This window comes from Hylobates moloch, unplaced genomic scaffold (assembly GCF_009828535.3).
Source record: "Hylobates moloch isolate HMO894 unplaced genomic scaffold, HMol_V3 SCAFFOLD_17, whole genome shotgun sequence".
In the NCBI taxonomy this organism is placed as follows: Eukaryota; Metazoa; Chordata; class Mammalia; order Primates; family Hylobatidae; genus Hylobates; species Hylobates moloch.
Window position 1 is genome coordinate 28,380,225 of NW_026652292.1, and position 27,597 is coordinate 28,407,821.

Genomic DNA, 27,597 nt, shown 5'->3' on the forward strand with positions numbered 1-27,597 from the left:
ATTCCCAGCCTCTCCAAGAAGTCAACCAACCAAACACTGCAACAAATCAATTCCCATACAAGTTCAGAGGCCTTAATTCCCTGAAAATTGGATTTGTAACTAAATAATACATATATCAATCTAAGCATGAGGGACTCTATTCCTTATGCCATTCTTATAACCCAACATTGTGTGTGTGTGTGTGTGTGTGTGTGTGTGTGTGTGTGTGTGTGTGTGTTGTGTGTGTGTGTGTGTGTGTGTGTGTGTGTGTGTGTGTGTGTGTGTTTGAGATGAAGTCTCACTCTGTTGCCCAGGCTGGAGTACAGTGTCATGATCTTGGCTCACTACAGACTCCACCTCCCAGGTTCCAGCAATTATCGTGCCTCAGCCTCCTAAGTAGCTGGGATTACAGGTGTGCACCACTATGCCAGGCTAATTTTTGTATTTTAGTAGAGATGGGGTTTCACCATCTCTACTAGGCTGGCCTCAAACTCCTGACTTCAGGTGATCCACCCACCTCGGCCTCCCAAAATGCTGGGATTATAGGCATGAGCCACCAGGCCCAGCCATTTTTAAACTTAAATGCTAAATATGGCAGTAATTATTAAGACTGATGACCTATAAGACATATTTCTAACACAGATACTAGATTTCATTCTTTTAAACATTATCTATTAAGAACAACTTGGAAAGAGGGGGAGCAAAAGAATATCGAAATATATATTATTTGTTTCGCCAATATTATTGTTAATTTATATTTGAAAAACTTAACAAAGATGGTCGAAATTAAATAAAAGGAAAAGAGAGCCAGGCACAGTGGCACATGCCTGTAATCCCAGCTACTTGGGAGGCTGAGGCAAGAGGATCACTTGAGACCGGAGTTCAAATTCAGCCTGGGCAATAAAGTGAGATCTCACCTCTGAAAAAAGAAAAAAATAATGAGCAAAAAATGGTACAGCCACTTTGGAAACAGTTTGGCATTTCTTCAAAAAACTTTTTTTCTTTTTTTGAGACAGAGTCTCACACTGTCACCCAGGCTGGAGTGCAGTGGTGCGATCTCGGCTCTGCCTCCTGGATTCATGCCATTCTCCTGCCTCAGCCTCCCGAGTAGCTGGGACTACAGGTGCCCGCCACCATGTCTAGCTAATTTTTTGTATGTTTAGTAGAGACGGGGTTTCACCGTGGCACCCGCCACCAAGCCTGGCTAATTTTTTGTATTTTTAGTAGAGACAGGGTTTCACCGTGGCACCCGCCACCCAGCCTGGCTAATTTTTTGTATTTTTAGTAGAGACGGGGTTTCACCGTGGCACCCACCACCAAGCCTGGCTAATTTTTTGTATTTTTAGTAGAGACGGGGTTTCGCCGTGTTAGCCAGGATGGTCTCAATCTCCTGACCTTGTGATCCGCCCACCTCGGCCTCCCAAAGTGCTGGGATTACAGGCGTGAGCCACCGTGCCCGGCTGCTGTTGACTAATTTTTAAGAGATGTGGAAGTGTTCTATGTTTTCTTCCCACTCCATAGCTCCAACATTGTTGGCTATTATGAATTTGGCTATTAAGTGATGCCAACAATATTTAATGAAAAAAGATATAGTAGTATAGTGAAGAGGAAGCTGAAAGAAACATCATTGTGAAAAAGGCCAATTTCTCAACATAAAAACAAAATATTTTTCAAAGTAAGAACATTTAAGAACAGAATCAATAACTTTAGCCTATTCTCATTTTACTCTATTTACGTTTTACATGATATGCATGTGATTCTTTAGAAACTTACTAAAAAGTTCGTAGGCGGGGAGACTGTGATCCGGTAGTGGAAAAGTCTGCCAGCATTGTTGGTCATAGGACGACAGGGCTTGATGGCCTGAGGGGAAAAAAACGAAAATCAGTTTACAAGTAAAGCAAGAGTATTTTTACTTAAAAATATATTGTATTTCCTAGATTCACATCTAACAAAAGAGGTTTTATGTCTGTTCCTTCACGGACTGGTAGGAAAGAACAGTATTGGCTTTGCCATACCTAGACCAATAAAAAAGGGCTGGCCATGCTCCAGCTCTCAGCCACTTCCTCAGGTGCTGGTGAAGCAAGGATGACCAATAAGGCCATAAATGTCTGAGGTTTTGGGGCCTCCAAAATACTGTGAACTTGGTAAATGAGCAATTATCATCCATGAGGGTACCAGGGGGACACCCGCTGGACTGCTAGTACACATGGGGGGCCTTGATGAAGACTTGGTGTTCTTCCATCTGGGCTGGTGGGTGCACGGGCCACGTCAGTTGTAAGGAGGGTCTGAAGGAACTCATGAGGCTTGCCGGAGATGGGCCCATTTGGGAGTCCCCTTTATTGCAGCTGCCAGTAGAAGTAGCTCTGCCTTTGTTGCAGACAGCTGGACAGGGTCTCATCCTGTGGGTGATGGGCCTGGGGAGGCCAAGGAGAGCGATGCCAGGTGTCAGACCTCTGGCTACAAGGTGTCAAGTTGGGGCTGGGAGAGGTGTGAGCTGCAGCTGGAAACACTTAGTTGGGTGGTTGTGTCTTGGCATTTTCCAGCATGGCAAGGGGCCACAGAGCCTGATTAACTTCGGAGACCAAGAGAGCTCATTTGGCCTATGATGGGGCTCACCTTAAAAACAACTGTAAAGTAGGGCCAGGCACAGTGGTTCATGCCTGTAATCATAGCACTTTAGGAGGCCAAGGTGGGAGGATTGCTTAAGCCCAGGAGTTCAAGACCAGCCTGGGCAACAAGGCAAAACCCTGTCTTTACAAAAATTAGCCTGGTGTGGTGGTGCATGCCTGTGGTCCCAGCTACTCAGGAGGTTGAGGCAGGAGATCACTTGAGCCCAGGAGGCAGAAGTTGCAGTGAGCCAAGATTGCACAACTGCACTCCAGCCTGGGTAACACAGGGAGACCTTGTCTCAAAACAAAAACAAAACCATAAACATCTAGCTGCAAGGTGGCCTATACAGGGCTCTCCCAGCGGTGCCCCAGTCCCATGGAGGTGGCAGCTGCATAAACCCACTGAAACATGCTTAAATGTTCCTTCCTGAACTTTACACCAGCTACTTTCAGCCCTTGATGGGGACGTTCATGCTGAGGTGTGCTATTCTCCAAGCCATAAACAGCCACTGCAGCAGAGGACAGGGACAGCTTATGGCTGCCCGCTCTATGCCCACAGCCCCATCAAGTTGTGCTTCCTGGATAACCTTGACTGGGTGTTGAAGTCATGAGAGATCTTACCATCTTTGGAGATAGCTACCAACTGTTATATTTTTCAGTCTGTGAGTTACAGTTCACTTTCTGTGTGATACACACAGTACAGCCAGTGACAACTTTCTCACTGAGTCCCTTCATCAGGTCTTTGAGGAGGCTCTAAATTTCTGTCCTTGTCAAAGAGTGAACCTCTTTGCAGACTTCCACAGTGTCTGGGGCATGCCTCCTCATCTGAGCAGGTTGGGGCGGTGACAGCCACTGTCCTAACCATGACCCAGGTGGTGACTGGTAATGCCTGCAGTGCAACCAATGGTAACCCCGCGCACTCGGGATCATCATTCCACAGCTTGAAGGCCTATGGATCAGCCAGGCCAAATGATGCGACTCTGAACTGAGCCCATGTGACTGGGGTACGTGGCACCCAGCAGGCATCTGAGGGTGGAACACACCCCTGGAGAAGCTGCGCAGTCCCATCAGGAGTGCAGAGGGGATAATGTGCCCTTCAGTGATTGTACAGACTTGCAGGGGATCATCTTCTAATTCCCCCACTGGCAGACAACGACAGAGAGGCTTTCTGCAGATAAACCTGACCTAAGACTTCCTGGCCTATGGTGTCACAATCCCAGGATCCTTCAGGCCGAGATGCTCCTCTGGCACAGCAAGGGCTGGAGACACACCAGCCGGCAGTCAGCTCTTGAAGCCAAGGGCATCCCTGACATCCAGACAGTCCTCCTCCACTTGGGAGCCTGTCCCCGCTTACTATGGGCCTGGAAGAATCTTAAGAATAATTTTGGCAGGTGCCTGGTGGCAATTTCCATAGCAGAGGTACAAAGTGCACACAGAAGGTAGCAATTGGCCAGAAAGCAGAATAAAAACTGCCAGACCCACTGTGGAACAGTCCATAGGGCTCACCCAATAGCTGGATCAGAGATAGCTCCCATTCACTCTGTCATGATTCTCTCATAGAAATGAGTGCCACTACTCACCTGCTTATGCAAATCCCATCACCATCCCCAGCTGTCATGTTGGTGGCTGGCGTGTTTTGAGTGGACCTAACTAACCAGCTCTTTCAGGAGGGACTCCTCCCTTTCCATCTGATTCTCCTCAAAGATAAGTCTTAGTCATCAACCGATGCTCAAGCAGTTTATTCTGCTTATTCTCTTACACGACCGACAGCAGATGCAGGCCAGATATAGCCAGGGAGTTAGATGACCAAGTCACCAGGAGGGTCTTCATCCAGAGACCATTCGCAAGTTTGGAGGATCCTTTTCCTTTGCTTATACCTGTATTCAGTCCAGGTCAGTTACCAGGTGTCTCTTTTCTAAAAGGAGTTTAAAGTATTCTTGTAAGGGGAAACTTTGTTTTAAGACTTATGAAAGCTGCATCTGTGCCTAGGTGGCCTTGTCTCCTGGAAATCTCCAGGCTAGGTTGTAGACTGCTGATACAGGCTGACACGGACAACACTGCTGACATGGAGTATCATCCCTGTGAGACACCTGAATGAAGGTATGGCTACCCTTAATCTTACAGCCACAATATGCCACTTACAGTATACTCCAGAAGGGGTTCAGACTACGAGATTTAAGGATCTTTCTAGATCTAGAATCCTATGACCATCTTCCTTTTACTTGTAAAATAACACAATAACTGACCTTTGGTTATACTTATGAATAAACTGAAAAAAAAAGTGGGGAAATTAATCTGAGAACTAACAGCAGTAATTGTTAATAGGAAATTTAAAAAGCTAGAAGGAATAAATATGCTGAGTAAAAATCGAAAAGGTCAGAAATGAAGAAAGCATGAGAGGTGGTGGAACAGAATATGCATGGATCTTAAGATGGGAAAAGGCTGGCCAGGCACGGTGGCTCATGCCTGTAATGCCAGCACTTTGGGAGGCCAAGGTGGGCAGATTGCCTGAGGTCGGGAGTTCAAGACCAGCCTGACCAACATGGAGAAACCCCGTTTCTACTAAAAATACAAAATTAGCCAGGCGTGGTGACGCATGCCTGCAGTCCCAGCTACTTGGGAAGCTGAGGCAGGAGAATCACTTGAACCCGGGAGGTGAGGGTTGCAGTGAGCCGAGACCACACCATTTCACTCCAGCCTGGGCAACAAGAACAAAACTCCGTGTCAAAAAAAAAAAAAAAAAAAAAAGACGGGAAAAGGCAAACAAAGGCAGCAAAAGAAGTGTGCTGTGACAGCCAGCATCAGTTGTGATGGCATCACTGGGTGCACCTGTGATAGACACGGTGCTGTGCACACAGACCCACGTTCAAGGAGGGACTTGCTGCCTGGCTGTGGAGGGCACAGACAGCAGGGAGCTTCCAGCTATAAGCTCCTTCAGGAGCTCTCTCCACTTCAGATCTCCCTCCTCTGACCTCAGGCATGGCCCACATCAGGTACTGAGCCAGGCAGAGGTATAAAGGCCCAGCCATTTCAGCCCAGCTCAGACGGGCAATATGCATTCCACAGATCACTCCCAGGCTGAATGCAGCTTTGAGGGGCCTCACTCACAGTTCAGCCAATCCTTCTGTCCAATCCTGCTTCCACCCTCTTCCTTTCACAGGTGTTGATTCCTAATAAACATCATGCACCCAAAACTCCATCTTGGCATCCGCTTCTAGAGAACCCAAGATGAGGCTGTTGGTACTAGGAGTGACCCAAGAAAACAGCAAATAAGATGGTGTTTTGGAGCTCAATCACCTCCCAATAAGCAATGAAGATGCCATCACTGGTGGTAAGTGGAACACAGACAGCCCCTTGGCACCAGACGGCAGGGCAACTAAACTTTAAAGATGGTGAAGCACATGTCTTCTCTCTCTGGTAGTCTGTCCTTTCCACCAAACTGAATATATATTGACTATTTTACCTGCGTCTCCGCCCTTGGTTTATCAGGGACCCTCTAAATAAGTGTAACTGAATAGGTAGAACACTTTTGCATTGTAGAGTCATATATAACTATCCCTTTCAATTATTGTCCCTCATTTGTTCCCTTTATCTTTTATTTTTGTAAGCTATTTTTATTAATCCCAGGCTCCTCACTTTATAATTCAGCGCATTATATTTAAACATCCAGGTGTTTAAGACTGTGGAGAAAATGGTAGCTACAGGAACAATGGCTATGATCCTTCAGGGATGGATGGCTGTCGCTAAGCACCAGTGATGCTCTACCATAGTCCCCAAACCTTAGTCTACCCAGAAATCACCTGGAGGGCTGGTTAAATCTCAGACTGCTTGTTCCCCACTCCCAGTTTCTGATTCAGTGGCTGGGATGGGCTGAGAATCTGCCTTTCTAACAAGTTCCCAGGTGAAGCTTGTATGAGTCTCAGTTGGGAGCCTTAACTTAGAGAACCACTGCACTATAGAAGTATAACAGCGGAGGAGGAGAAAAGATGGTTAGAAACCAGATGTTAAAGCCAGAAGAAACTCTCACTACCTACAGTGGGAGGTCACAGAAAGGCAGGACCAAGCCTAAGGCTTACCTGTGAGAGTGGCCAAGCCTCAAAGACAATTAGCCACAGTCAGGGCCCAGGAAACCTGAAATGGGGACATTTAGGTTTTGACTCCCCAGATTCCTCTATATCATCTGACTGCAGAGATGGCACATCCCTCCCAATTAAGAGCAACCACTCACTTGTGCCAGAAGACAATGGAAGAACTCGCAGGGCAACACTATCCCCCCTCACGCACTCCTCAACCAGTCTCCCCTCCTGGACAACACCTATAATTGGGGTCATTTCAGGGCCCCAACTGGTGAGGTGCTAGAAGGAAACAGATTATATTTCAAAAGAATTGCAGGAACTAACTAGCATGTGGCAACAGCCAGAGAATTCTGCAGAGGACCTGATGCTGAGAGCGCTTGATCAACAGGGCCAGAACATAAAATTGTTTAGAGAAGAGTAGATTGACTTGGGGGCACTCAGGATACAACAACACCAGGGTATGTTGAGAACTCCCTACTAGCATGGCTCCTAAAAGCATGAAGAAGCAACGGCCCATGCTGAGCAAAGCTGAAATACCAGAATTGCCGTGGTAGACAGTGGAGGAAGGAATTCAAGGACTCAAGGAAGAATGGATAAAGTATCTACGGCTGGAAAATATGCCAAATAATCGTGTTGCATGGGAAGCCCCAGAGGACACACCAAAACGAATGTGCAGGTAACAGCAGCACAAACATCATCAGGAAGATCAGTGGTAGCCTCCTCTGCAGGCCAGGGCTGACCACAAAAGTGGTCAGAGAGCAGAGCTCACCAGCAGTAATAGGGATGACAGAATCCTGAAACAAGAGATGCCAGGTGATAGGACTAAGTGCTGGAAACCATGCCAAAGTGGCAGCCAAGGGGGTCTGACCCACAAAGAGTCATGGAAATAGTTAATAGAACATGGTATCCTTGGGTACAAAATAAGTGGGTAACCAATAAGAGTACTACTTAGTTTGTACGAACATAAGAAACCAAGAATGGATAACCAAGAGACTGAAGGCAGGTCATTCCAATAAATAGTCACACTATTCCTTGCCCAGTTCCAGACGTGATCACGTTTTTTGGACTGAAATCCACTGACTGACGAGGTGGCCAGATCCCAGAAGGAAGGATCCTGCAACAAAATAATAACCCTGTCATTCCCCAAAGGGGCTTATGGCCATTTACCTGGGGAGCTGTACACGGGGAAAAGAGGAATAACAGACAATTCAAGCCATGTTAGATGCAATATCTGAATCTTCGTTGATACTTGGAGACTGGATACATCACTGTGGTGCCCCAGTTAGAGTAGAGCATATGAGGCCAAGGTAATAAATGGATCTTGGTCAAGGTCTGACTTACAGTGGGTCTACTGAATCACAGATCTACCCAGTGGCCCTTTCCCTGGTCCTTGAATGTACCACTAGAATTGACATTCTTGGCAGACCCAATGTGCTACTCGACACTGGGTCCTTGACATGTGGAATAAGAGCTATCCTAATGGGAAAGCCAAGCAGAAACGAAATTACCACCACCCCCGTCAACCCAGGCATCAAAACCAATATTGCACTGTGGGGATGGAAGAGGTCAGTGCCACCCTTAAGGATCTGAAGGATATAGGGGAGATGGTACCGGTCCTATCTCCGATTAATTCACCTGTCTGGCCCCTGAAGATCCTGAAGGATGACTGCAAACTACCACAAACTCAACCAAGCAGGAGCTCTGATTGTAGCTGCCAGGCCAGGTGTTGCAGTTTAGCTGGAGCAGATATAAAGTATATGGCAAATGATGTGGTGAATGGGTTATTTTCTATCCCAATCAGAAATGAGGATCAGAATGGTTCACAGACATTTATAGTTTTGCCCCAGGGCTGTGTCACTCATAATACCGAAGAGCTCCCGATGGTCGGGGCATGCTGCAGAACCTCACACTGCTCCATTACACCTCTGACATGATGATCAGGCTAGAGACCTCAGTAAGATGCATGCACCACAGTGGATGTGAGATAAACCTTACAAATATTCAAGGGCCTGCCGCAGCCACACAGTTTTTAGGAGTCCAGTGGTCTGGGGAATGCCAAGACATCCCCTCCAGAGTAAAAGACAATTATTATATCTTCCACCTCCTACAGTGAAGAAAGCACAACACCTAGTGGGCCTTTTCAGGCTCAGGAGGCAAGAGAATGCACATTTAGAAACACTGCTCCAACCCGCTTACAGAGTGGTGCAAACGGCATCAACAGCTGCCCGCACTGAGGACAGCCCATGTGAGAAACGGCCTCAGCTGTTCCAGGCTAGAGTACAAGCAGCCCTGCTGCTGGGGCCGTATGTTTTGGCAGATCTTACAGTGTTGGTGGGAAAAGATGCCAAAAGGAATCTGTGGCAGGCCACAATGGGAGAATCACAATGCTGGTCCCTGACGTTCTGGAGCAAGACCTGCCATCTATAGTGAAGAATTATGTGCCTTTGAAAAAATACTCCAGATGTGCTACTGGGCCCTGATAGATATGTAAGGCCTGGCCAAGAGATACCAGATACACACCAGATACACATGTGGCCAGAACCACCCATCATAGGGTAAATTCTGTCAGTCCCACCAGGCAATACAGCATCAGCAACAATCCGTCATAAGGCAGGAGTGGTACTGCCAGAGTCAAGCATACCCAGGAGCCAGGAGCACAAACAAGCTGCCTGGGCAGGTGGCCCGGATCCCCACAGCTCCACCACTGTTGCACCAGCTCCCCTCCCTCAGCTGATGACTAAGGATGTATGGATGAAAGCAGAGGGAAAAAGCCCAAGCTTGGTTTACAAATGGGTCAGTTGGCAAGAGTGGGTGAGCTGAAAACAGACGGCACTACAGCCTCGCTCTGGGATGGCTCTGAGAGACAGTGCTGTGGGGAAATCTCTCCCGGGGGTGGAGTTTCAGGCAGTGTACTGGGTCATCCACTTTGTGTGGAAAGAGAAGTGGCCTGAACTTAGAATATAGATGGACTCCTGGGCAGAAGCAAGTGGCCATGCTGGCTGGTCAGGGGCCTAGAAGAAGAAAGATTGGAAGATGATGGATGAGAACGTCTTGGGGTAGAGACTTGAAGGTGGACAAATGGAAGGGAGCATGACGAGCTCTATCTCACACATGGAGGTCCGTCAGACAGCACCACCATGCAAGAGGTACCAAGCAGACAAAATGACTGGGGCAGTTGGTGTCAGCCACCCTCTGTCCTTAGCCACCCCAGAGCGACAGGAGGGGCACACGAATGAAGTGACCACAGTAGCAGAGAGGAGGCTTCACATGAGCCCAATAGCATGGACCCCGCTTATCAAGCCTAAGCTATATAATTAAGCTAACTTCCGCTGCCAAACATCCAACTAGCCAGATACAATGACCCATGCTGAGCCCCCAAAATGGGACCATTCCTCCAGGAGACCAAACTGTCACCTGCCTTTCCTGCCTACAGGTCCCTAGCTGGCACCACTGCCCATCTAGTCTCCCTTCAAGGAAGGGCCTGCTGTCCAAATGTGCACTGTGTAGTCAGCACACAGCCTGTAGCTATTGGCTCCTTCAGGGTCAGCCTCAGCTGCAGAGCCCCCTCTCCCAAGGTCGTGCCCTTCCTGGGGTACTTTGCCCTGGGGACTGAGAGAGATGGGGGTATGACAGCCATTCCGGCACAACACACAAAAATTCTGACAAGCCAGGCCTGATCAGACCCACATCACAGGTGAATAGTTCCCACCTCTGCTCTTTTCCTGTCACAGGTGTTGATCCCTCATCAACGTCTCAGAGCTCCCAACCTGAGGCATGTGCACAAACGCTCACAAGATGCCACCTTGTCCCACAAATTCCTCGCTACAGTTGCCAACTTTCAAAGACAAATGAGCAGAAGTGATGCAAGTATTTCAAATTATCAGGCACCATCTCATAGTCTTTATTCCCACTATTGTTGAGCCCTCAAACAAGTTTTAAATAGAAATTAATGTTTTACGTATACTATGTTTAAATATAATGCGCTGAATTATAAAGTGAGGAGCCTGGGATTAATAAAAATAGCTTACAAAAATAAAAGATAAAGGGAACAAATGAGGGACAATAATTGAAAGGGATAGTTATATATGACTCTACAATGCAAAAATGTTCTACCTATTCAGTTACACTTATTTAGAGGGTCCCTGATAAACCAAGGGTGGAGACGCAGGTAAAATAGTCAATATATATTCAGTTTGGTGGAAAGGACAGACTACCAGAGAGAGAAGACATGCGCTTCAGAGCACTTTAGTAAGAGCGTCGCTCCAGGGCCATTCATAGCCACTTATGATGGAACATAAAACTATAATATGTACAGCTGAAGAATACTTAAAATGGGAAACACGTATCAAATACACCACGCCTATTTTAAATAATCAAACTACTAAAACTTTTGTTAAAGTTTCCTTGAGAACATTCCCCACTCCGCCCCCAAAACCCAAGTGCTTTCCTCTGCAATTATCAGTAACAGAGACTATTAGGGAATATGAAGAGAATTTTGATGGTATTATTTCATTTATGGGGGACAGAACAGCAACAACATCTGTCTACTTCTGGCTTCTCGGCATTTACAAACATAATAACCCAAACCAGTTACCTCTTCTCCAGGATAAATGCTGTGCCTAATTCCTGTGCGTCTTGCCTTTGCGCTGCATTTGCAGAGTGGTCCATCATTCATCTGTCAGAAACACAATGTAATTCGTTTTTATTGGAGGGAAAAATCCACACCATGCACAGTGATGCCTCCGAAAATGTGTGGGTTTTAATGTCATGAGCACTGAAGCTCTGAGAGGCTGTCACGGTTAGAAGATTAAACGGATGTTCCAAAACCAATAAAGCTGCAAACTGTCTATATTGTCTGATAAAGGGAAACCGTGTGACAACACTGCATTCCCAAGTTATTTGTGCAGCCGAGCAGAAAATACCAATGTCAGCACACTGTTTGCCCCCATCTTCTTCTACCAATTCCCAGGACACTTTGTTTCCCTATTTCTTATCTCAAGAAAAATGACTCTTTCACAAAAGCAAATTTTATATCCTGGAGGAACACATAGAGTGTTTTGAAGGTGACCTGCGGATTCAGTGTTTCGAAAAGAGAAACTGTAAGGTACCTCACTAGCAGAGAGAAGAAAATGCTACCAAAGCCAGAAAAACTTGCCACACTGGTCAGGTTAGATTACATCTCTTTCCCTGAATTTGTTTCAGTGCCATGAACTCCGCCCACAAGGCTCCATAGGCAAGCAATTCTTCAAAACCTCTGGAACGGATCAGTGCTAAGCATGGGGATGATAAAGAGCACTGGGTCCGTGTGCTCAGTGAATATCTGTTCTAGACAGGAGAACAACATATATGTGATGTGCTTCATAATTTAAAAGAAAAAAAATCACTCGAAAGTAGGTAATGCTGGGGCGTCAAACAGATGAGATGGACAAGAAAACAAAATGGCTGCTCCACAAGAGGCACCAGCACGCATGAGAAAAGGGGAGAAGGCAGAAAGTCCACGTCACGCTCTGGGCCACTAGACCCATCTAAATAAAATGGACCATTTATGTGGGGCAGAAGACCAAAAGAAGCAGAACTAAGATCAAAATCTGAACGGCCTCACAAGCCAGGTTCATGAGTTCCTCTGGTATAGATGGTAATACTGAATCAAAAACAAGACCAGAGCTCAGATAGGTAAAATGAAGAAGCGGAGTTCCATTTCCCTTTTTTTGTAATAATTTAAAAATACAGGCTGGTCAGAGTGTGATGGTTTTTTACAAGTAATTGATCACAGCCAGTTACAGATTTCTTCGTTCCTTCTCCACTCCCACTGCTTCTTCACTTGACTAGCCTTAAAAGAAAAAATATACGTATACATATATACACACACATATTTATTTAAAGTTATTGAGATTTATAACTCATTATGTCCAATTAAAATATAAAAGTCAATAAGACTTTTTGAAAAAAAAAGTATTAAAGTAAAAAGCTATACCTTTCTTTAGCCTCTTGGGAAATCTAAAGATCCACGTGGTACAGCAGAGGAATAATATTGCTACCAAAAAGAAATATTATGTTATTATCTAGAGTAACAGCTGGCAACTAAGAGCTGTAACAGGATTTCATCAAAAGTTATAACACAGCTGTGCACAGTGGCACACGCCTGTAATCCCAGCACTTTGGGAGGCCAAGGCGGACAGATCACCTGAGGTGAAGAGTTCAAGACCAGCCTGGCCAACATGGCAAAACCCCATCTCTACTAAAAAATACAAAAATTACTGGGCGTGATGGCGGGCGCCTGTAATCCCAGCTACTCATGAGGCTGAGGCAGGGAGAACTGTCTGAACCAGATATGTAGAGGTTGCAGCGAGCTGAGATTGTGCCACTGCACTCCAGCCTGGGCGACAGAGTGAGACTCCATCTCAAAAAAAAAAAAAAAAAAAGTTATAACACACTCCTAAGGCCAGGTGTAATAGCTCATGCCTGTAATCCCAACACTTTGGGAGGCCGAGGCAGGCAGATCACTTGAGGTCAGGAGTTCGAGACCAGCCTAGCCAACATGGTGAAAGCTCATCTCTACTAAAAATACAAAAGTTAGCTGGGCGTGGTGGTGCAAGCCTGTAGTCACAGCCACTGGGGAGGCTAAGGCAGGAGAATCGCTTGAACCTGGGAGGTGGAAGTTGCAGTCAGCTGAGATCACACCACTGCACTCCAACTCCAGCCTGGGCAACAGAGCAGGAGTTTTTTTGAGACTCTGTCTCAAAAAAAAAAAAGACAAAAATAAAGTTATAACTCTTAATGCCAGTCATGACTTGTTGTGATGAAAAATATAAAAAATTAACTTAGTGCTCACTGATCTCCAGGAAAGCGGAGACATCCTACCTGCTTGTCTTTTACCAAGGTCTGGGATCCTACATATTCAGCCCTTCACAAGGCTCAACTATACAGAGGACACAAAACCAGTAACACTCAACAGCATTAGAGAGACTGTTTACAAAGCACTGTTGAATTTCTGATAGAAACAGGTATCCACGGAAATCAATGTAGAGGCTTCTTGCGAAACAGGAAACAACAGTCAAGTAAAAAGACTAGAGGGCCAGGCGCAGTGGCTCACGCCTGTCATCTCAACACTTTGGGAGGCTGAGGCAGGAGGACTGCTTGAGCCTAGGAGCTTGAGACCAGCCTGGGCAACATAGGGAGACCTAATCTCTACAAATAATTTTTTAAAACTAGCCAGGCAGCCCGGGCACAGTGGCTCACGCCTGTAATCCCAGCACTTTGGAAGGCTGAGCTAGGTGGATCACCTGAGATCAGGAGTTTTGAGACCAGCCTGACCAACATGGAGAAACCCTATCTCTACTAAAAATACAAAATTGGCCAGGCATGGTGGCGCATGCCTGTAATCCCAGCTACTCAGGAGGCTGAGGCAGGAGAATCACTTGAACTCGGGAGGCAGAGGTTGTGGTGAGCCAAGATCACGCCATTGCACTCAAGCCTAGGCAATAAGAGCGAAACTCTGTCTCAAAAAAAAAAAAAAAAAAAAAAAAAACTATCCAGGCATAGTGGGACGCCCCTATAGTCCTAGATACTTGGGAGGCTGAAGCAGGTGAATCGCTTTGGCCTGGGAAGTCAAGGCTCCAGTGAGCCGTTATAGCGCCAGTGCACTCCAGCCGGGGCAACAGCATGAGACCAGGTCTCAAAAAAAAACAAAAACACAAAAAAACAAAAAAAACCCACACACGGAGGAAGTTTATTTTACAGGGGACAAAAATGTTCTAAAATTCAATTGTAGTGATAGTTGTGCAGCCCCATGAATATACTAAAAAATGCTGGATTATAAATTTGAAGTACAATTGTATCATATGTAAATTATAACTCAACAAAGCTGTTTAAAAAGAAAACCAAGTTTTAAAATGCATTGGCAGTTCTGCAAACATCTCTGCTCAATTCCAAGAGAGTAAAAGGAACACACAAAATACATTTCTGCCAGACGTTCTATAAAAAAAAGACGGATAGCTGTCATCTAACAAGAACCAGGAGAAAAGCATTTTAATTAATATAGAATGTTATAAATTTACCCACAAAATACAAATTTTAAATTATCTTTTTATAGATATACCTTATGCTTCTTAACTTTACATGCATTAAAGATACAATTTTTGTATGTATTATGTATCTGTGTGACACAAATCTTTTTTAACAATGCTAATTTTATTACGTATTACTTCATATTAAGACAGTAATTAAAAATAAAAATAATTATGTCCACCTATTATGTCATTAGCTCAAACATGTTTAACAAGGAAGAGAACTTGTGACTGTTACCAACTAAAAAAAAAAGAAATCTTATAGGACTTATTTACTATTTTGCAGCAAGGTAACTTCCAGGTGAACTATTTCTAAAAAGACCTCCGAGTTCTCTCTCCTCATCCTACCATGTGTCTCCTTCCATCTACTGCAAGTTTAATGAGGCAGGGCCATTACTCCTCTCCCCAACACGGAATTTACAAACATCATCAAAAATGATTCAAGGGATAGCTGCTCTGGTGCTTATGCTTTGGAACTAACCTGAAGCTAACCTTCAGGTTGTGTCTCAGGACACAACCCTGAGAGTAAAATTCAGTTTCACTACTAGGCAACATGCATCTTCTGAGCCCAGAGCAATAACCGTTATGTCTGGGTTTGCAACCTTCATAGCAAGGGCATAAAAACACGCACCTGGCCTGGATCGTTGTACCAAAGTTCATCATGAAGTCGGTCAGGGTGGGCCTTTTTGCGTTTGATTTCTGCAATAACGTCAAAAACTTCAGAGTCTGAGCTGCTAGAACAGGTGCTGTCCTCATCAGACTCACACTCGGATTCACTGGAACTCTCTAACAGGGGTTGGGAGAAAAACACAGAAATTGATGGAATTAACAAACTGTTTTTTTTTTTTTCTGAGATGGAGTCTCGCTCTGTCACCCAGGCTGGAGTGCAGTGCACAATCTCAGCTCACTGCAAACTCCGCCTCCCGAGTCCAAGGGATTCTCCTGCCTTAGCCTCCCAAGTTACAGGCGCCTGCCACCACACCCAGCTAATTTTTGTATTTTTAGTAGAGACAGGATTTTGCCATGTTGGCCAGGCTGGTCTCGAACTCCTGACCTCAGGTGAATTGCCGGTCTCGGCCTCCTAAAGTGCTGGGATTATAGGCGTGAGCCACCGCACCCGGCTGACAAAACTGGCTTTTGTGGAGACTTCCAAATGACCTAAACCTCTAAAGGTAAGAAGAGTTCTTTATTCTTCTAGAAAATACTTAAGGGCCTACTCTACACCAAATACTCTACTAAGCAACACCATTAAAAAAATATAGCCCATAATGCTAAGTCACAATCTAGTTGGGGAAGCAAAGAAAATAAAGATCTTTAGAGAGAAAGTAAGAGTTGATGAGCAATGTCAGATAAAATGAAAAACCATAGTAGTAGTACATAGTTTAACATTCAAGCTATGTAAAGATCCATAAAAGGGCAGTTTCACTGGGATCCAGAAAGGCTGGTGATAATTTCAAAGAAAGAGCACATGTGACCCAGGCACTGCGACGTGATGGGAGAAGCATGATAAGGAGGAGAAAAGAAGAAAGGAATGAAGAGGGAGCATCGTAGGCAAAAGCGTGGAGCTAAGAACACAGTGGACTAGCTAGAGCGTGGGCCACACAGAAAAACACTGGGAGGTTAGGGGCTGGGAGTGCTGGGAATGCCACAGTGAAGGCTGGGAATGCAAGACCAAAGACTTGACATTTTTTTTCCCTCAATAACAGCAAGAGAAGATGTTAGTCCTTAAAGTGACTGAATAAAAACAGACACAGACTTATGCTAACTGAAATAAGCCAGTTACAAAAAGACAAATACTACATGATTCCACATATATGAGATACCTAAGAGTCAAATTCATAGAGAAAGAAGGTAGCATAGTAGTAATAAGGGAATGGGGGAATTGGGGTCTGGGGAGTTATTCCTTAACAGGTCCAGAGTTTCAGTTTATAAAAGGAAAACAGTTCTGGAGACTGGTTGCAAACAATGTCATGTTGAACCCTATTGAACTGTATGCTTAAAAATGGTTAAGATGGTAAATTTCATATTATGTGTATTTTACCACAATTTGAAAAAAAAAAAAAAAGACCTAGAAGTTAGATTAATCCTACATAGTGAGATTCCATCTCTACAAAAAGAAAAACAATTAATCTTTAAAATAAATTAATCCTATAAGAGATTAATGTAGTAGTATAATAAAATCCAACATGGAGTTGTATTTACATGTACTGCATGAGATAGATGCTACTGTCATCCCTATTTTACAAATGAGAAAAATCTAAGATGGAGATGAACCTCTGGCCCAAGGTCACATATCAAGCAGGTGGTAGAGCAGGGATTCAAACCCAGGCCATCCAGCTCCCGACTCAGGTGCCTTTGCCCAGTATGGATAACTGCCTCTCAGCGTGTGGGATGTAATGGAGGTGGGCAGATGAGAGCCAGAGAGAACATGTAGGTAAATGCACACTGAATGTCTCATCTGTGCATGGCATTCTGTTAGGGGCTAAGGATACAAAGTGATAAAAAGCAATTTCCATCCTCAAAGACTTTACAAGCTACTTGGAACCTCAGAACATATAATGAAAAAATAGACCACCTTATGAAAAAGCTACGCAAACTATCTACACAAGTGGAGAGAAACCTTCAAACAGAGCTGGGCTATAGTCACTGTTTCCCTCATCAAACCAGGTGCACCTGGCAAAGGAGAGGGCCAAGGAAGGACAACTGTCCTCATGAGAGGCAGGGGGCACGGGCTCCTGCTTTCGGAAAGATGCTGAACTCTTCTGACTGGACAACTCTCCAAGGGGCATGCCTTGCAAACGAGATCGCTGCTGTATTCTGCCAAATGAACTAAGGAAAAATAGAATCAAAAAGAAGGAAGTTCTACTGCTATGTATCTTACTGACTGTAATTAAGAAAAATAAAATGAAAAAGAAGAAATCTCAATGTGGGACTCTAAAGGGTATTTCCCCAAAATTTAGGAATGAAACTGTAATCGCAAGGGTCTCAAGCTAGTTAGTGACTCTGACTCACCTAAATCTTCATCAAGCTTCGTCTTCGGAGGTTCCCACGGAGGCCGAGCAGCTTTGGCCTTTTCTTGCCTGCTCCCCAACTCCTCCTCAAATTTGTCATATAAGTCCCGAAGCCTACTTGTTCCAACCACTGTAGAATCTCCCTTTTAAAAATAAAAGATTAATATTAGGAACTATATCAATAACGATCATATCAAACATATGTAAGATCTCACAGGTAATCAAAACATTTTTAACAGCAAAATGCTATTTTTCAACCCTCAATTTAACAAACATTTAAAAACAAAATGCTCGAGTACTAGCAATCATACTCTGAATCAAACACACACTTATCGCTGACACAGTCCTCAGGTAAATGTGCCTTGCCAACATTCAGAAACATTAGAACTGGCACGGCGTGCTTGCTCACGCCTGCAATCCTAGCACACTTTGGGAGGCAGAGGCAGGAGGACTGCTCGAGGCCAGGAGTTCAAGACCAGCATGGGCAACATAGCAAGACCCCACCTCTATGAAAAAGAAAAAAATTAGCCAGGTGGTGTGTGCCTGTGCTACTTGGGAGGCTAAGGCAGGAGAACTGTTTGAGCCCAAGAGTTGGAGGATGCAGTGAGCTATGACTGTGCCACTATACTCTAGCCTGGGTGACACAGTAAGACCTTATCTCAAAAAAAAAAAAAGAAAAGAAAAGAAACATTAGAACAGTTCATCTACACCCTCTTAAAATGACATTTTTAAAAAAATCATGACCCTCAGAGAATCATGACAACTGACATCAAATACCCTCCTAGGGAATGTACACTTCCTACTGAAAATCACTGATAATCTATCTTCTCCTATATCAATCCAACGAGCAACAAGAAATATCCTATATATCTCCCCCACCCCCTATCTCTCTCTCTCACACACACACACACACACACACTCTCACACACACACACTCATGCCTTAAACACAAGGACATAAACATGCACACACTCTCTCCCACACACACACAGACACATGCCACAAACACGGGACTCTGCAACAGATTCCTAGAGGAAATTTTCCACTTTTCCTCACTCAATTTCCAGGTTGAAAATCACTTTACATGTCCACACTCTGACTTAGTAGCCTTAAAATGTAAAAACCAGACCTGTCAAATGTAAAATTAAGGCAAATCATAAAATCTGGTACCCAGAAGAGGGGATAATTCAGGCCCCATCTCATTGTTGGGAGTGGTGATGCCGGTATAGCTTTGACATTCTCACCACCTTCTCTGCACCACAGACAACAAAACTCAAAGGCAAATGTCAGCCTTTTGAGTTTATCAGTCTTCCTCCTACACTGGAGTTTTAATATACTCATAACGATGTAATAAAAAACAACCAGCCCTGCCTGTTTAAACTCCCTGAACTTCAGTGTCTTCATCTTTATTGTTTTAAGAATAACACCTATGGCAGCCATTCTTCCTTTCTTCCTAATAGAAGCAGGATTCTATAAGATTTGGAGAAGAGAACTCCTGATCTCTGGGAAGGTAGGCTGAGCCACCAGCCCCTCCCTCTCAAAGATGTCCATGTCCTAATCCCCAGAAATTAAATATATATGTTAACTTACATGGCAAAAAGGATTTGCAGCTGGGTGGGCCCAATCTTAGTACAGGAATCCTTAAAATCAGGGAACCTTTGCCAACAGGGGTCAGAGATACAACAGAAAAAGAGGCAAGAGATATTTAAAACATGAGAAGGACTGGACCACCATTGATGGCTTTGAAGACAGAGGAAGGGATCCACAAGTCAACGAATGCACATGGCCTGGAGGAACAAAGAAGTGCCCACAGCTGACAGCCACCAAGGACACAAGGTCCTCTGTCCTCCAGACACAAGGAACTGAACTCTGCCAGCAACCTGAATGAGCAAGAAAACAGATTTTCTCCAGAGCCTCCATAAAGGAGCACAGACCTGCTGACATCTTGATGGAGCCAGTGAGACCCAAGCTGGACTTCTGACCTCCCAAGCTGTGAGATGACAAATGTGTGTGGTTTCAAGCCATGCTGTTTGTGGAACTCTGTTATGGTAGTAAGGAAAAACAAATCCCTGGGGTAGGCATGTCACATGGCTCTGGTAAAGGGATGGAAGGGAAGTCAAGGGATGAAAGGAGAGCTCGGGCAAGACACTACAAGAATGCTCACCCAGCATGCCCTCTGCATCCTGCGTGTGGGGACACGGGTGTGTAAGGACCTGAGGCCTGCTGGTCCTGCATCATCCTGCAACTGTGGAAGATGCTCAGGAAGACAGCACGGCCTGCCATGACTGAGCCACTCAGTGAACACCAGCCACGGCCTCCCTCTAGGTACCTTATTATGAGAAGAACAAACCCAGCTTGTTTAAGTCCCACTTAGTCAGGTGTTATTACTCCTAGCAGCATTTCTAACTGACAGAACCACCTTCTTGCCAGGGGTGTTTTCACAGTCAAGTAAGACAACATGAGAAGCATGGAGTAATATTCAGGCACCGTGAAAGTGCACAGTATGTGAGCTTTCCCTTCCCTGTACCACATCAACTATGACTTAAAAGCCTGCTCTAATTTATCAAATAAAATGTCACACCACTATGAAAGACTTCTCAAATCCTTTGTTTCCAAAAACACAGAAATCTCCTTTCAAATTCCCCACAGATGTAAGTCCAAATAGAAGCTATTTTCACAAAATTCCAAATAACACAACCCTCTCTTATCTCTTATCTAATCCCATGCACTAAATCTAACATCTGCAACTTTTCATGGCCTAAATCTGCAAAAGTTCATTGATTAAATGAATGAGATGTCCACTCATTCATTTAATCAATGAACATTACTACATGCCTATTCTGTGGCAAATATGCCAAACAGGATGGAGGCATAACGCCTAGGGGGAAGAGGGGAAGAGACAACAAAAATGTGACAGTGACAGAAAATAAAATGGAGATGGAAGAAAGAAAAGAGAAGTGGGCATGTAGAAATAGTGGTGGAGTCTGCCATGGCAATGAGCACGCTGGCTGTAGCACCACAGGCACCCCGGCCCTGGCAGCATGCGCTCTAGGAGTCTTCCCTCCAGCCCATTAAGGGTGACAATGGCTCTCCCTTTCTGCAAAACTAGCCAATATGCATGGGCAACTTCGTAGGCTTGGTGCTCTTTTGGTCAAGGATACACTTTGAAGAGACAAACTCAAATTCTTCCTTATTTTTCATTTTGGGGAAAAAACACACACACACATATAGACATACACACCACAAACTGTATGAACTAGTTACACGTGAAAGCTTATGAAACCACCAGTATTGAGACTACCAGCATCATTAAAAATGTAGAATAGGCTGGGCACAGTGGCTCACACCTGTAATCCCAGCACTTTGGGAGGCCAAGGCAGGAGGATTGCTTGAGCTCAGGAATTCGAGACCAGAGTGGGCAACAGAGTATGACCTCGTCTCTACTAAAAAATAAAAAAAAATTAGCCAGTCATGGTGGCACGTGCCCCCGTAGTTCCAGCTACTCAGGAGGCTGAAGTGGGAGAATCACTTGAGCCTGGAAGATCAAGGCTGCAGTCAGCCACGATGGTGCCACCACACTCCAGCCTGGGTGACAGAGTGAGACCCTGTCTCAAAAATAAATAAATAAAAATGCATTATAAAAAGACACTTTAATTAACCTACTGCACTCTTGGCTTTTTGCTTTTTAAAACGGCTTTTGTCTGTAACAGTGATTCGCAACTGGGGGTGATCTTTCCCCCCAGGGGACATTTGGCAATATTTGAAGACATTTTTGGTAATAACAACTGGGGAGGGGTACTACTGGCATCTAATAGGTAGAGCCCAGAGATGCTGCTAAACATCCTACAATGCATAGGGCAGTCCCCACAATCAAGAGTTATCCAGCCCTAAAGGCCAATAGTGACAATGCTGAGAAACCCTGGTCTATAGCTTGTCTGCTACTTCGGACCTACCACCTGATCCATTGGGTCACTGGAGTAGTAGTTTTCTGAATGAGTGCAGCGAATCCACACAGGCTTAAGAAGTTCTTCTTCCTCCTCCTCATTCTTGTCAGGCACGGTCTCCTCGGGCTCTTTTTCCTTGATTGAGGTATAGTTCTTGTCTTTGCCAGAACTCTGGTTGTCACTCCATCGGTCTTTTTCTTCCTCCCAACGAGCTCTCTTCTTCTCCCTACTTGGGGAGCAACTTCAAAAGAGGGCAAAGGAGGTTAATTATTAAAAATACTCTTCCTCCCAACGAGCTCTCTTCTTCTCCCTACTTGGGGACCAACTTCAAAAGAGGGCAAAGGAGGTTAATTATTTAAAATACTCTTCCATTGTAAAAACTATTCCATTTCACCTATTTGGTGCATTTTTCACCTAAAATATGAATACCATGCCAAATCACCATGTGTACTTTTGTTAAACCTGTGATTCCCAAATACCAGTCTGGTGGCATCAGAATCACCTGAAGTTTACTTGTTTAAAAATACAAGTTCCCAGGCCCCACCCCAGATCTACTTACTGATTCATAATCTCCAGGGGTGGGGCCCAAGAATCTGTATTTTTAATAATCTCCCCAGGTAATTCTGGTGTGCATCCAGCAGGTTCAGGAACAACCGATAAACCGTAACTCCTAAAAAAAAAAGATATTTGCGAAATGTTTGGAAATGTCCACATACGGACAATTTCAGCAATGAGAATACCAGTTTTGAATCCTCCACATCTGTCTTTGCCAGGAAAAAAAGACTTTAAGACTTCACAAAACAGGGTCTCAATATGGCCATAAATTTGGCCTGAGGACTATAATAATAATCCAAGAGTGAACCAGTTATGTCATCCCTAACGATGTCTCTGGAACCCCAGTCTTGGGCATTACTACTTGGCGAACCAACACTTTGCCTAATGTTGGTCCTCACAAATATTAATATTAACTCAGTCAATAAAGAAGGATGAAAAAACAACTCCATCTCCTTGACTTCCTGGGGCTTGAAATCTGCAAAGACCCATCCTATGGATGTACTTGGAGGGAAAAACCTATAGGGTCAGCTGGGCGTGGTGGCTCACATCTGTAATCCCAGCACTTTGGAAGGCCGAGGCGGGAGGATCACTTAAGCCTAGGGGTTCCAGACCAGCCTGGGTAACATGGTGAAACCCTGTCTCTACAAGAAGTACAAAAATTAGCCAGGCATGTTGGCGCACACCTGTAGTCTCAGCTATTCAGGAGGTTGAGGTGGGAGGATCACGTGAGCCTGGAAGGCTGAGGCTGCAGTGAGCTATGATCGCACCACGCACTCCAGCCTGGGCAACAGAGCAAAACGCTGTCTCAAAACAACAACAATAACAACAAAACCTATAGGGTGGATTTTAATTTAAGCCCAAGAAATTTAGGTAGAACACAGAGACCTTGAGAATCCAGCTAAGTAGAAAAACTGCTTTGTAAGATCAGCTGGTAGCCTTCACAGCTCCACTAACAAAGTTACTACTATCCATGAAAGTTTACATCCAGATCAAAGTAATAAGTATTCTCATTAACTCTACCACTAACTTGTAATGTATGTTCGCTGTAGGAAAAAAAAAGCACAAACATAAACAAAAACCACACATAACACCACTCAGAGAAAATCACTATATTTCACAAATGTTTTAATGTTATAGCCTGACCTTCGCATTCAGTAGTAAATCAGGAACACCTATTTCAATAATTATATATTTGGAGCATTTTTAATAGGTACATTATTATTCTTTTATATGTATATACCATAATTTAACAAAACTAATAATAGTCATTTAGGTTAACATTTACTTCTCTTCCACCATAAACAATGCTATCATGAACACGTTAGTGTTCTTTGCACACTTGTCAGATTCTTTCCCAAATGCATACTTTTTAAGGCTTCTCTCTAGTTAGGTAGTACTCATTTAGACTACCGTCAAAACCACATAAGAGTTCCCATTTCCACACATCCCGTCACTATGGTTATTTTTAATCTTTGCCATTCTGATGAAAAAGTATTTTCATATAATTTAATTTGAAGTATTTTATCGATACTGAAATGAATACGTTTCATGCTTATGTCTTTTGTGAACATTCTGGTCATAGGCTATGCAAATATTTTTAAAATTATGATTGGAGTCTTTAATTTGTTGAAACAGTTTTCATGAAGATAACTGTCCTCCCTCTATCATATGCATTGTAACCGTTTCCAGTTTCTTGCTTTGAAATCTGTTTGTTTGTTGCTACATACAACTTTTATAAAGTCAAATCCAGAGATCTTTTTATGCTTCCTGCCTTAGTATGCTTGGAAGCCATTTCCTATCCTAAGGTTAAAAAAAGATTTTATATTTTCATCAGTTACTTTTAACACAATTTTTAATTCTCTCTCTCCAAGGTGTAAGGCAGAAATCTAATCTCAATTTTTCCTCCAAACGGTTCACCAATTGCCAGTTTCTCCTCTGATTTGAAAAAAACATATTCTTTATCACATGTAACTTTACATATTTATTAGATGTACGTAATATATATTCTCTCTGTAGTTGTTTCAAATTTTTGATATTTAACCCATATCAAATTTTTAAAATTATTATATATTTCCAGAACCTTTAATACTTCCAGAGTAAGTATCCTTGCATTACTATTTTTCTTCATTATCCTAACTTCTATCCCAAAGAAAAATTAAAGAGTCATTATGAAGTCCTAAAGCCAGTACTTAGGGTCAGGCGTGGTGGCTCATGCCTGTAATCCTAGCACTTTGGGAGGCCGGGGTAGGAGGATCATTTGAGGCCAGTAGTTCAAGACCAACCTGGGCAACATAGTGACATCCCCATCTCTTTTTACATTTTTAAAAACTAAAAAAAAAAAAGGCGGCCAGGCGCAGTGGCTCACGCCTGTAACCCCAGCACTTTGGGAGGCTGAGGCGGGCGGAGGGGCACAAAGTCAGGAGATGGAGACCATCCTGGCTAACCCGGTGAAACCCCGTCTCTACTAAAAATACAAAGAATTAGCCGGGCGTGGTGGCGGGCGCCTGTGGTCCCAGCTACTCAGGAGGTTGAGGCAGGAGAATGGTGTGAACCCGGAAGGCGGAGCTTGCAGTGAGCGGAGATCGCGCTACTGCACTCCAGCCTGGGCAACAGAGCAAGACTCCGTCTCAAAAAAAAAAACAAAAGAAAAAGTACTTTAACTGAAGTTACATTAAAATTATAGATTACAGTCATGTGCCACTTAACAACAACAGAGATATATTCTAAGAAATGAGTCCGTAGGTGATTTCATCACTGTACAAACATCACAGTGTGCCTACACAAACTTAGATGGTATAGCCTACTACACACATAGGACAGGCGGTATAGCCTGTTGCTACTAGGCTACAAACCTGTACAGCATGTGACTGTACTGAATACTGTAACACTGTAACACAGTGGTAAATATTTATGTATCTAGACATATTTGAACATAGAAAAGGTCTAGTAAAAAAATAAGGTATTATAATCTTTGGGACCAGCGTTGTATACAGTCTGTCACTGACTGAAATGCCATGTGGTACGTGACTATATTGTGAAGAAAACTGGTATTTTTACAACATGGTCATCCACTACGGGAATAGGACATACCTTCCTTTTATTACATCACCTTCTTTGTCATCAGCTACATTTTATAGTTTTCTTCCCATTGGTTCTATGCATTACAAGACGCTTAAATAATTTATTAAGAACTTTCCATAGTGAATTTTAATTTTTCTTTGCATTACATTTTCTAACCAGGTAGTCCTTTTTATTTAAAAGGCTGTTAAAATACTGTCAGGTAAGAATGGCAACTCTTAGCTCCTAGGGACTCTTTTTGGTTTGTTTTGGTGCTTACTCTGAGGCTGGCACCCTGCTGAGCACTTTACTGACATTTCACATTTAATCCTGACAGCAAGCCTAGGAGGCAGATATTAACATCCCCTACAAAGGAGGAAACAGCCTTGAAAATCAGTCACTTGCCTAATACGATAAAGCTAGGAAGCGGTAGTTAAATGCTAATATGGTTGATACAGACATTTCCGCATGTTCTAAAAAGAAATCCCACCAAATGTTTTATTGCCAAGAAACACAGGCAAAAGACATCCTCACCCATCCTTTTAAGCAGGAGTTGTGAATGATGTAATGAATGGTCAGGGTCAGTTGTTGTGAACATCAGTTAATATTTTTTTTAACACTTTGGGAAGGGCATTCCAACACAGAAACAAAAGATCTTTTTTAGGTAAGTGTCTCAGGCACTCCAAAATTCAAAATCCAAACTCCCAATGTTTCTTACCAATATGCTACAGTGCAAACTGGTAACTTTTCCCCCTCACAGTACTTCCATCTCTAATTTTTATTTTCTGCTGCGTTAGTCAGAACTTATAGAATTCAAGTCTACCTTCTCTGCAAGCTACCAGGCATTAGAGAAGAAACCATTAAACCGAGGCTATTTCCGGCACTTATACATTAAAAATCATCCACCTCAAATAGGTCCTCAATGATGTCCACTGACACAATACCCTGGCTTTTCTGCTGTCTCCTCTCCTCCTCCTCAGGCCCTCTTTTCATCTTTCCTAATTAATCCCATCTAACCCATGGCATTTCATCCTTCCTAATTAATCTCTTCTAATCCACAGCAACATGTAAGTGTCCTATCAAACACACTTACAGCACTTAACTTTCCTTTTCCTATTAAGTGGGGGCCTTTGTTAATGACTATATCACACATACCAGCGCAATACCCGGGACACACAAAAACACCATGTTTTTAATTACCATGTTGATTGTATCATAAGGATATTCAGTAACAATGATAAGCAATGGGGCCTCCTTGCCTTTTTTCAAATTTGTATGGGAAAGGCCAGCAGGTTTCAACACCACATTTGACTCTTTGGGGATAGTATCCATCAGGTTCATCATGAGCTAGCATTCTTCATCATGTTAAAGACAACTGTTAATAGTTCTAGTTTACTAGTTTTTACTCACATATGGATGCTGGTTTTAGTTTAAATACCTAAAAGGCAAGTACTGAGATAACCCTACAGATTTTGTCACATAGAATACAGATTTTCTAATATTAACTTTTCTATCCATGCAGTCTTGGAATAAACTCTATCAGTTATTTTAACAAACTACTGAAAACATTTGCTAATATCCTAATTCATGTTTTTATATCCATATTTGTAAGAGAGATTGCTGTGTCGTTTTTGTGTCATTTTTTTTCCCTTGGTTAGGTTTTGCCATCTGGTTTTTCCTGCTACTACAAAATGAGCTGAGCTTTCCTTCCATCTTTTTTTAGTGTTCAAGACCACTTTAAAACTTTTTTTAGAGGTGGTGCAAAGTAAGCTTTTTCCATTTTTCCAGAGTTATTGACCTATTAAAGTTTTCTGCTTCTTGTGTGAAATTATTTTTGTTTTTTTAGAAATCAACCCATCACATTCGTTAATTTTTTATACTGTTTTAAATTTTTAAATTTCTTTTCATTCCTGTAATAATACACTTTCTCAAACCTAATGTTATGTACATTTTTCTTTTCTTTATTTCCCACTTTAAAAATTTTATTTGCATTTACTTACAATATAGTTATATCACTATAGTTCTGTTTCCATTTCATTAATTTATCTTTAAATCCCTTTTTCTGCTTTTCTTAAGCTCCACCAATTTCTATAGCCAAGTGCTCGGATAATAATTATATACATAGTTACCATTTATTTGGCACTTACTTCAGGCCCAGTTCTAAGTGTTTGACATGCATTATCTCAATGACCCCTTATCACTCAAGAAGGTACATATAACTGTCCTTATTTTACAAACGAAGACACTGATAACTTTGCCCAGTAATAAAATTGGGAGATCTAATAACTGACCCCGAATCT

At 43.3% G+C, this 27,597-nt stretch overlaps 1 protein-coding gene across 8 annotated transcripts in view; it reads right to left on the reverse strand.

Moving 5' to 3' along the window:
- Nucleotides 1–27,597, reverse strand: part of DROSHA (drosha ribonuclease III) — a 131,220-nt gene that overhangs the window by 92,229 nt on the left and 11,394 nt on the right. For 5 of the 8 annotated variants that reach the window (XM_058430118.1, XM_058430116.1, XM_058430117.1 and 2 more), the window contains 6 exons: nt 22,245–22,355; nt 21,695–21,926; nt 17,743–17,884; nt 15,362–15,516; nt 11,259–11,339; nt 1,753–1,839 (listed from right to left, as the gene is read on the reverse strand). In XM_058430118.1, coding sequence (XP_058286101.1) covers nt 1,753–1,839; nt 11,259–11,339; nt 15,362–15,516; nt 17,743–17,884; nt 21,695–21,926; nt 22,245–22,355 — 808 coding nt within the window. The remainder of the gene's footprint in view (nt 1–1,752; nt 1,840–11,258; nt 11,340–15,361; nt 15,517–17,742; nt 17,885–21,694; nt 21,927–22,244; nt 22,356–27,597) is intronic. The other 3 variants (XM_058430120.1, XM_058430119.1, XM_032135360.2) reach the window with 1 other exon arrangement.